Genomic DNA, 12055 nt, shown 5'->3' with positions numbered 1-12055 from the left:
GACATTCCCCCTCCCTCCATGGTTCGACGACTGCGCGGCAGCGAGGTGATCGGCGACAGTAGCGCGGCCCATCCTTACCCCATGATCGCAGCTCTGCTCCATCTCTCCCTTTCTGCTTCTCTTTTCTTTCTTTCATGGAAACAGAAGGAAACCGTGTGTGGCGTGAATGAAAGAGGGAAGGAAGACAGATTGAGTGTGGCGGCTGGGTTTGGGAGCTGAGTGTGGGTGAAAAGGGAACCGGGTCGGGTAACGGTTCACTGGGTTAGGGTTTCATTATTTTGAAAATTAGGGTTAGGGATAAAATGGTAATTTCAAATAAAAGTGGAAATAATATAGTAATTAGAATTAAATTCTAGTCCAACAATAATAATGTATAAAAATACTATTTGCTCCTCTATTTTTACAAATTACTTTCAATAAAATACCCAAATCAAATAATTAGAAATAATATACTTAATTTCTTCATCTTCCAAAATAGCAGTACTAATATTTAAAATATTACTCATTTAATCAAAATCATGTAAAATTCATATTGTTTCATATCTGCCAACTTTATAATTTAAATATAGGAAATAATCCAATAATTATAAAATTGGATAATAATTATAACTTATCTCAAATTCAATAAATCACGACTTGACTTAATTATCTTTAATAAGATAATTTCTGGAATTAAGGCTATAAATAACTATATGATTTGACATTTGATCATAAAAAGACTTTTCAAAGGTTCTGGTTCTTACAATGTCTGTGGTGGAGCGGTGGGCCTAAGCATAGGAAATGGTACGCCCAAGCAGATCCCCAAGACAGAGATCAGCACCTCTAAAAGTCATCTAGTAGTGGGAGCCATCGGAGATTAACCTGATTATTGGACTTATAAATCATCAGGCAACCTCTGATCATCAACAGTATATAGCACCTCGCATACTATCGGAGGGTGCCTGGATCATCAGTATCGGACGGCATCTATTGGACACGCTCCCGAAGCCATGTCAACTTCAAGGAGGAAGACTCCTTTCTCTACGCTCCTTGTTACTGGACTACAAGAGGCCTGACACCGAATAGCTTCTCAACCAACTCCCAGGCCCTGGTCCCATATTATGTGTGAAAGTCACGAAAGAAACTACCCACGAGCTCTCCATTAGCGTGTAGTCCAAAATGATATGCGACATCCTGTAGGGTGATTGTGCACTCACCCCACGGCAGGTGGAAGGTGTGGGTCTCTGGGCACCAACGCTCAACAAATACTGTGATCGAAGAGTTGTCGAATACAAAATTCCTAAGCGGCAATGCGTCACCGAACCCGGCCTCCCTCAGGTACGGCACAATGGCATCCGGTTGGAAGAAGTAGGCAAAACCTCTGGTAAACATAAAAATACCGAATGAGAAATTAATTTGACTTATAAGTAAACTATTTAAGTAAATAACTACAAACATTTAAATTATAAATTTGTTTACATAAAAAATTTTACTTGAATAATAAAATGTTTAGTAAAATAATTAATTTAAACGTCTGTAAATCTAATGCAAATAAAAATATTTCGTAAGATAACTAATGACTATACTAATAAATATTATTATTTTAATTTAAATAAAATTATCTAGTTAAATAGTGAATAACAAAATTTATTTCGCATCTCCTATATATGTTAGATTAAATGAAAATATTTACTTGAATAACCAACAAGTACATCATCAACTTGATAACTTAGTTTAAGTAACAAGAAAATTTAACAAAAAATAATTTACTTAAATATTTAGTAAATATAATCATAAACATTTTGCTACTTAATTAGGTTTATTACAAATTGTTAATAACCTTAATTAATAACTAAACTAATAAACATATGCTTAATAATAACTTAGACTAAAGAAAAGCTAAACTAAACAAATATTTAACTAATATCCATTTTAAAATATGCTTAAACTACTCCTAACCATATATTTACTCGCCTAATATATATTGCATACTACTTCTATTAAAGTACTCTAAGTATGGTAGCACATCTATGCTTTAATATAACTCTAAAACGAAAAACAACACCAATTTCAAAATCGACTGCCCTACAATGTGCTAAGTCGTGTTCAATCTATTAATGTCTCCATCGTGATTATTAGCGCACGCCATATTCTTTAAATAATTCAGAAATATGATTAAAAAAGGATAAAAGTGGGAGAAAAAGCTAAAAAGGGGAATTCAAAGGGTCTGACTGACTGAAGGCTGTGGACGAGATACATATATATAGGCATTTACTTCTATTATTTTGTTTACAGTGCAATCGAAATAAGAGCATTACACAACACGTCTATAAACGTGATACGACCACGTCGTCTCGTGACTTATCTCGTTTATAGTGTGAACGAGATACATGTTACAGGGTGTTTGAAAATCTTTGGAATTCAATTTTCATAAAAATTGAATTCAATTTCAGTGTTTGAAATAAAAATAACTAGATTAATTTAGATAGAATTCAATTCAATTCTATTATTTTCTCTCAAAATTAATTCCAACCTAAATAGGTCGATTTAAAATTTCATTCAATTGGAATTTCACTTGAAACTTAAAATGTCTAAAATATCCTTATAATCTAATTACTTCTAAACTTTTGTCACTCACTTTTTCTTAACGTCTCCTACTTTTTAACACATAGGTTTTTTTCTGAAATAAATAAAAAAATATTATTTCCAAAAATTTCTTATTTCAACTTTAATTTTAACACAGTTTTTTTCTAATATCTTCTTTTTTTTTGTTTAGGATGAGTTTGCCGCACTCCCGCAAACTTAACCCAAATTCTCTCTAAGAACAAAATTCAAATTTTGAAGTCATTGTCATCGTCTCCAACCGTATATAGGGCTGCGTTTGTTTTCGAGAACAAGACAAGACACGAAAAATAGGATAGGACAAGACAAGACACTGGACAGAGACACAAAATTTTGTGTTCTTGTATTTTATTTTGTGATAAACTAGAACAAATTATGAAAATCTAATTTATTCTCATTTTTTTCATTCAAAAAATTTGAGATGAAAAATATAATAATAAAAAATATAATTGTGAAAAATTAACAAGAATAATGAAAGAAAAAATTAAAAATAAGTTGTGTCCCTTGTTAGTATCTCTGTGTTCTTCCTGTCAAAATGAACACAAAATACACTAATTCAGTGTCTCTGGACACATTGTCTCTATCCATGTCTCTTATGCCATCTGTCTATATCTTTTATGCCAAACACGATCATCTCTGTGTCCCTGTCTCAATGTCCTGTCTTTGTAAACAAACGTAGCCTAGGAGTACATAAAAGTACACAGACAACAAGCATGACTTCTTTAAGACTGAGACGGAGAGACAAAGACTCAAAAACAAAGACCGAAATAAATTTTAGTATTTTGTTTGGTGTAAAGTGGGAGACAGAAATTGAAACAAGGATGAAACTCTAATTTAATTTGTACAAAGGGTAAAATTAGAATTAATTAATTAAAATGAGGGTATTTTAGGTATAAAATGTTATCAAAGTTTCAGTCTCCATCTCTAAATATTTCAATCCCATTTGTCCCAATTTTTTGGAGATACTGAAATACTGAAATTTTGGGGACAGAAACAGAAATTTCAGTACCAGTCTCTGAGCCAACAAACATAATACTGAGTCTCGGTCTCCCCGTCTCTGTCTCAGTACCTCAAAACAAACGCTACCTAATATCGCTAGCTCAACCATTATCATCTTCCCATAAGCGGACATTTCGTGACAGTCTTCCCATAAGCGGACATTTCGTGACATTGCCTATCTACCTGCTTCTATTTGTCTAGATGTGATCTAAGCGGGTTCAAGTGCCTGAAAAGCATATTTTTCTAAGCAAATATGATTACCTTATAGGATATTCCTTTCATTCTTCTTCTATATTACTTACGAAATTTAGTTCTTTTGGAGTTATAGGTGATGATTGTTTAGAAATTCTATCGCTATTCCAGAACCCTACATGAAATTTTCATCTCATACGGCTCTTCGTGAATAAAACCATTACAAAAATGAATTTAACTAATACCAATAAAAAATAGCACGAGACTTGTTGAAGAAAGTGAATAAAAAAGCTTGTGAGAAACCAAGAAGCAAGAAAGCAGAGGCGAAATAGGAAAAAGAGAAAAAGATGAGAAATAATTTGATGTACCTTAAAAAACAAATCTTTTTTTTTTCTGCATAATCATATACGCAATCTTGCTATTTTATAGTCAAGGATAACTAACTCTAGCTAATATATCTCACATTCCCAGTTTAGGGAGACTTTTGTGCCAAACAAAATTTGCTCTTAAATTTGCTAAACATTAAAAGAGATAAGGACTTATTCGTAATGTTTGCTACTTGTTCTGGCCTTGAAATAAGCCATATTTAACAATGATTTTTTCTATTATAAATTAAAAAATTATTATTTTTTTAAAAAAAATACGACTTATTCCTGTGTACTCTTATGTACTTCTATGTATTCTGGAGACGATGATAATGGTTATTTCTTCTCTCCTAATTTGATATTTATGAAGATATGTAGTGAAGTTCGTGCGGAAAATAAGGCGAACTCTATAAAAATATAGAATTTCGCGGAAATGGATCATTTCTATTTATTTTAACACGTGATGAAATAAAGTGTGATCTCTCACCATTAATTTTACAAGTGGAACCAAAAATAAACATGAGAGATAGCAATAAAGGGTAAGATTAAACAATTGACACCATCCACCTTTTTCTCCACCAGAGAGAATCCACTTTCGAATTTGGTTGAAGACCCTAAAAAAAAAAATGTATCTAAAAAATTAAAGTTCAAATAATATGTTTTTAAAAATAGTTTTTTTTAAATTTATTTCAGAAAAATTCCTTTTAACACACCCTCTCTTTTTCTCACCACCTTCATTTTTTTCACTTTTCTTTTTTCAACTCACTTAATATAATATATACCTATTTTTTTGTGTTTAACATAGATTAATGACATCAAGTATTTGTCATTACTTTTGGATATTTAGAGTGAAGTTGCATCAATCATAACACTAATAAAAGGTGACATAATTTTATTCTATTTCAATAACATGAATTAGTTACTATAATTTGCTGTTAATAACTAATTTTTTTACTTGTTATGTCAATAAATTAATTTTTGATAATTCGTATTTATTTTTTGTTGTTGATTTATTGTTAGAATTAACCATAAAAAATTATTTAATTTTTTTAATTAATAACATTCTTTTAAATTTAATATTTTTAGATTAATCTAATTTTTATTTTTATAAAAGTGGTAAACAAATTTTAGCCAAAGAAAATTTTAGTAAAAAAATACATTTTAAAATTATTTCATATAATTTAATAATAAATAGTACAAATACTAAAATTTAATTTAATTTTATAGTTTTACTAATTTATTCTAAATACTAGAATTTAATTTAATTCTGATTGGAATTTAATTTTGGATAGAATTTAATTAATTTTATATCATAAAAAAATTTTCAAACAGGATGTAAATTTCACTTATCAAAAGCTACGTACAAGAAACACTACCTTCAGCAATACAACAATGCATTGCGCATTGAAATTTATGAACCAAGCATACTCGCAGATATTGTATTACCTTAAACATGTATCTTAAATCATAAAATCCCCTAATTCTTATCTTGTACTATAAACATATTCACATACCTTAACACCCTAAATCTCCACATAAAATGTAGAAAAAAATATTTGAGCTATATAATGACAAAATATATGTATCTATGGTCGACTATTAAACTAGTAAAATTAAAAATCCGAAAATATGAAATTTTATTAAAATTTGATTAGAATATAATTAATAATTTTTATTTTTTTTAATTTAAAATGATCGTTAGTTTATTCTGTTCACCGAATTTTAATTGATTCTTATCTCGTTCTATCTTTTTTAATTTAAATATTTGTTATGACTTGTGAACATCCCAAAAGACAAGATTTATCTCTATTATCTTGTAATTAGAATGTGGTCGTTGAATATTATTCACAAAACAATACAGAAACAGAAGGGAGTGAGAGTGAAAGTGTGATGATGGAGTAAGTAAACTAGTAAAGTGTATTCAGAGAGGGGTCCACTCCTTAATAGTCTCTCTTCCAAATTCAATTCAAGATAAGGGAAGGGGAAACTCTACTCTACTATTCTCTTCTCTTGTCGCCAAGGATTCAGGTAAATTCTCTATTCTTTCGCAATTTCCCTCCATTTATTTATTTATTATTGCTTTCTCAAATTTTATAATTGTGTTTAAAACTGTGTTGTTGTTTTTTGTCGTTGTTGTGTTTGTTTAATTGCCCCAACAACGTAGTAGTGTTAATCTTGTGGGGTGCATATTCAATGGCATCCTCACACTCGGAAGCTGCTAAGATGGAACAAATTATAACAGAGTTCTTTGCCAAAAGCATTCATATAATACTTGAATCAAGGGCACTTTCTGTCTCCTCACGTAGTTCCTGTCTTGATCAAGCTATCTCCTCTCCATGTTCCTCATCTTCCTCCTCCCCCAGCGTGCGCCCCAGGGATAAATGGTTCAATTTGGCTCTTCGTGATTGCCCTGCCGCCATAGATAACATTGACCTCTTACGCCGCAACAATCTTGACTTTATAGTCATTGATGTTATTTTAGTGCAAAAGCCTCTTGGCTGGGACCCCATGAGTTTATCCCCCAAAAGGGTTCTTCCTAGGAGTTCTTCACTCAAGGAAAGATACCCTTTTAGCTGGAATACCGATCAGGAAGAATTGGGACTTGACACAAACACTGAAAAGATTGTAGAGAGATGGGTGGTTCAGTATGAGAGCAGAAAGACAAGGGATTCTAGTTCTGGTACTAGGAGGTCAAGTAATGTTTCTTTGCATGCCTTGTATAAGAAATCAACTTTACTTCTGAGGTCCTTGTATGCCACTGTTCGACTTCTACCTGCCTACAAAATTTTCAGAGAGCTAAATTCGTCTGCACAGATTCGTCCCTTTACTCTTGCTCACCGGGTATCTTCCTTTTGTGAGCCCTTCACCCGTAAAGAGGAAGCAGAAATGATGAAATTTGGGTTCACCCCTGTGGATGCTTCTTCTGGTAGGCTGTGCCTTTCGGTGATGTATCGCCCATCTGCATCGGATGTGAGCTCTGAACCTTCAACTCCGTTGTCCCCGCAAGTTATAACTGACTATGTTGGCAGTCCATTGCCAGATCCATTGAGGAGGTACCCGTCTGGATTGCCATCACATGGCTCTCCTTCGTCATTGCCATTTTTGAGGCGACATAGTTGGAGTCACGACCATTGGAGAGCCTCACCTCCTTCCATTACTTATTCACCTTCACCAACATATTCAGAATCGCACACGTCTATATCTAATGCAAGTTCTCGGCGTTTACCACCTTCAAGTTTGCCCCCTCATCCAACTGAGATGTCCTTGTTTCAGAAGAAGAATTCAGGTTTTGATGAGTGTTATCCCTCTCCATCACCTTCAATATACTATCCCGGGTCATTACCATCTAAACCACTTTTACGATCTGAAAGTGCTCCGGTCAGCATACCTAATGCTGAAGCTGCAGTTTCCCCTGGATACCCCAACACTAACAGGCATAATTTGCCATCAACTGCTCCACTTAGAGGTTTAAGGTGTGTTTCTAAGAACGATAGGGGTGTGAACACAATGCAAACAGGTGCAACAGCTGAGAAGGTATGCTGCATACTAACCATATGAACTTTTCGTGGTTCGAACATATTGGATTTGTTAATAGTCCGCTATGCCTTTTGCAGTTGTTTCCTCTTGGAAAAGATGAACCTCGTAAATACTCTGGAATCAAGATATCAGCTTGCAGTTCACCACAAAGCTCAAATAGGTCTTATCAGGATGATTTTGATGAAACTGATTTTTCTTGCCCCTTTGATGTTGATGATGATGATCTGACAGATCCAGGCAGCAGGTACTTTGTGAATTTGCTCAGATTTACGCTTCCTTATATGCCAATCTCATACACAAGATATATGCTTTGTCAAGTAGCTTACGGTTCCAATAATGTTGTTTGAATTTGTAAAGAAAATAGCATAATCACTATATAACGAGGGTAACTCAGGTTGAGCAGGAGAACTACATGCAACTGGAAGGTCATGTTTGGTCCAGGAAAGTCTAGGGTAATACTATTAGGTTCTCAGTCGATTGGATTTCAAAGTATATGCTATGTGAAACATAGTACTAATAAAGTAATAATACATAACAACCTAATAAATTTAAGCAGAATTTTGGGTTCTCTCAACAATCCTGCATAATGTAGTTCCCACACTGTATTTTGGATGCTGGATTCCCTCCCTAAATAGTTGTGTTATAAGCATGAGAAAAATGACAATCCAAATACCAGTATGAACAGCATAGGATGTACATGGATCCATACTGCATGTTTGGTAACTATGATTTTGAGCTCAACTAATTGTTGTCCATTGAGCTAAAATGGAAAAGATCAAATTATAGGTAAGAGAGAAAAAAAAGAAAAAATAAAGTAGTATTAAAAGCAGTTATTATTATAAATTGGTGAACATCACTGCTTGTGGAGAAAAACTTTGCATCTTCTTTTCCTCTTGATCTGTCCACTTGCTCCTTCAAATTGTACACATATTTTTAAGATTATATACCAATGAGTAGATACTGAAATGACTTAGATGCACTGTATGTTCTTGTTTATTCTGTCTCATCTTTGACATTGTTTCTTTTAATCCGCATTCAGTATTGAATGCTATCTATTCCAGAATAGATTCTTGTGGTATATGTATATTTTGAATTAATCAGCTTTCTGGTTCTGATTTTCTCCCTTTAATGGTGTCTCTTCATTTTTAAATAAATCAATTCAACATTGGTTCATCCACCCTGTTCTGCCTTTTTGTTGTTTGTGTGGTGGTGGTTTTTTGTTTTTTTTTGCCGGCGGGCTCACTGGTAAAAAGTGTGTGTTGCATCCACCCTGTTCTACCATTTTTTTTTTGGGGGAGAGGGATTGGTTCCATGAGTTTGCTCACTGGTAAAAAGTGTGTGAGACTACCTGCAAAGGTTTCTGACTTGGGAATAGGCTTAGTGATGTATCACTGAGTACAGTGTGTCAAGTGCAAAATACCACTTCGAGTGGTGTAGTATACTGTTTTTGGTATTTACTAGTTAGGGAGAGACCGGAGGGGGGTTGTCCCCACCCCTCTTCCCCCCTTTCCTCTCCTTGACTGCTAGGTTTAGAGGGTAGGTTCTCCACTTACCTTGGGTGCATAGCAGTGTCCATTCAGTCATTAGATTCGATATTTCATTCAAAACTTAACTTTCGTAGGCTCTCAAATTACTAGGTCATGTATGATCTCCTGACAATGAATCATATTTTAAACAATTGTAAATTTTCTAATATATAATATGTAATCTGAGTTGTTTTCCTTGGCTTTTTTAAAGTTGTGGGTGACTCTAAATATGTCAGGTGTACTGTTTTTCTGATGTTAACATGAACCCTTGTGCATAACCAGGGCGGAATCATTTGATCATGGTCATATGGCTGAGGCATTTGAAGCTGGAGGATTCCTTCCCATCAGAAAGTCCCAGGATGCTGCTGTTGGTGCACTTGTACGTATGCTGAAGAAAGCACCACCTCTCCGGCAAGATTTCTCTACTTCTGAACACTTGTCACACAGCACATGCCCCGAAACCTGGAATGCTAACAACATTCAAGCTCTAGAAGCACCAGTGCCAGCAAGCATGATGTCTTCCGGGCTCACAGCAACAAGGAAAACAACAACTGATGCATTGGAAGAGTTTCATGGCTACAGAGAGATGAAAAACCTGTTGCTTACACGAGGTAGTAAGCCCCAGATATAGTATACCTGTGGCATGTTTGGTTTCTCTTTTGGAAATGCGAGAAGCTATTCTGTTGCAGCTTCTTCCCAAACTACAGTTTTGGAGTTCTAGAAGGGAAATTATTCATGCTGTATTATGCTTCTGCCTAACAAGGTTCACAGTGGAATGGGATCACTAAAAACAAAAACACACCTTTTTACTTGATAAAATTAAGCTAATAGAAAGATATGTTCTTTTTCTATTTTGAAAATATGTGTAAATATGATGATCATGTGTGATCTAAAGGTTTTTTATCCAATGGCATGGTGGGCCTTATACTATGTAACACACATGCAACTGCTAATAGTCAACTTCCTGTATATATATATATATAACACGAGGCAGAAGATTTATTTGCTATGCTATTTGATCTTATTGGCCAATCTTGTACTCAAGTTTATGAACTTTGGTTAGGGTCATATCAAAGTATCATCTCTGCTGTTATGATTATAACTTTATTTTTCATGAACATCCCATCATATTTATCATTTACAATATATAAATTGTGATAACCATGACATATTTATGTTGATATCTATAACAAATTAACAATACTTGATGGATCTATAAATATACTGAAAAGCAAATTACTTTAAATCTTAATTGTATTCATTGTATTGGGTCTTTCTAAAATTGTCCTTTCTAGTAATACGGTCCAATTTTTCACTTTAGAGTTGAGGCATAAAGTACGAACGTCATTTTCTTGATAGTATACTAAAAAACGAAAAAGTAAAACCGTGAACACAATCATTGGTTGTAGAAAGCCTTATTACCCCATACATTGACAGGTATACTATTTTAATTAACTCGTGTTTCAATTGAAAAATGGGTTCTCACATAAATAAATTGTTTGAAAACTAATATTACGTGATTGTTATACTGTTTTATATGTGTTTATTATTTTAATGTAAATCGGTTGTATGATTTTGTAATTTGTGTATAATGTGTGACCTAATCAACTTTTGTAGATATTATATTATCAATAATATTCTGCATTTAAGTAATTTTTTTAATTAAGTCTAATCAAATTGTTATAATTTTCTCTACATTTACGTATTATTTATACGTAACTGACTTTTAAATATAAACAACTTCTCACTTTTAACGTAAACGCCAATTTTTTTTTCCAAATTCATGCAAGCAAGTTTTTCTTTTTTCCTCCTCCTCCTCTCTCGATGTTGCATCTTCTTCTTTTCCTTTTTCGTTACCTTTCTCTTTCGTTAGTGTTATCACCAATAACACTAACATTTTGCAAACATTTTTATTGGTTCTGATTTTCTCTATGCCGTCATTAAATAATTTCAGTTCATTTCTTAGTTTATTTCGGTTTAGTTGGGTGTTAATTGAGGTTCACCTGATGCTGTTGATAAGTATTGACCAAATTTTTTATTCTTTAAGTAATTTCGTTTCATTTCTTAGTTTAATTAAGCTTCATTTGGATCCAAAAATGAATTTGATGTATTTTTGTTAATGATTGAGTCTTTTTTATTGTTTGTTCAAATCTAAACTAATTTTAGTTCATTTGTGTACTAATTGAGGTTCACTTGATACTACTGGTAAGTATTCACCAAATTTTTTAGCAAAGAAAAATGAAATTATTCATTATCACTTTATTCAATTGTATTAGATTCCACTCCATTCCATTCAATTAGTTCAGTTTTGAACAAACAGTCAAAAAGACTCAATCATCAATAAAAACACATCGAATTCATTTCTGGATCCATATGAACTTCAAATAAACTAAGAAATGAACCAAAATTATTTAAGGAATAAAAAATTTGGTTAATACTTATCAGCATCAGGTGAACATCAATTAACACACAAATGAACCGAAATTAGTTCAGTTTTGAACAAGCAATAAAAAAAACTCAATCATCAATAAAACACATACAATTTATTTCTGGATCCAAATAAACCTCAATTAAACTAAGAAATGAACCGAAATTACTTAAAGAATAAAAAATTTGCCAATACTTATAAGCAGCATCAAGTGAACATCAATTAATTCACAAATGAACCGAAATCAGTTAATTTTGATCAAGCAGTCAAAAAGACTCAATTATCAACAAAAATATATCGAATTCATTTCTACATCCAAATGAACCTCAATTAAAAGGAGAAAAAGAAGAAATGCAACAACAATAGTAGCAATAAAAAAATAACGATTGAGAGAAAATACATGAAAA

General features: G+C 32.9%; 1 protein-coding gene across 2 annotated transcripts; it reads left to right on the top strand.

The window, feature by feature from the left end:
* Positions 1 to 6026: 6026 nt before the first annotated feature.
* LOC107480280 (autophagy-related protein 13b) lies at positions 6027 to 10318 on the top strand. 2 transcript variants are annotated; one of them, XM_016100421.3, is made up of 4 exons: positions 6027 to 6185; positions 6325 to 7691; positions 7772 to 7938; positions 9503 to 10318. In XM_016100421.3, the coding sequence occupies exons 2-4, from the start codon at positions 6351 to 6353 to the stop codon at positions 9849 to 9851; spliced, it is 1857 nt and encodes a 618-aa protein (XP_015955907.1). In that variant the 5' UTR covers positions 6027 to 6185; positions 6325 to 6350; the 3' UTR covers positions 9852 to 10318. The 2 variants fall into 2 exon arrangements, with proteins under 2 accessions (XP_015955907.1, XP_015955906.1); XM_016100420.3 differs by having other exon boundaries at positions 6322 to 7691.
* Positions 10319 to 12055: the final 1737 nt, after the last annotated feature.

Source organism: Arachis duranensis, chromosome 3 (assembly GCF_000817695.3).
Source record: "Arachis duranensis cultivar V14167 chromosome 3, aradu.V14167.gnm2.J7QH, whole genome shotgun sequence".
NCBI lineage: Eukaryota > Viridiplantae > Streptophyta > Magnoliopsida > Fabales > Fabaceae > Arachis > Arachis duranensis.
This window is presented reverse-complemented; position numbering and strand designations above follow the sequence as displayed.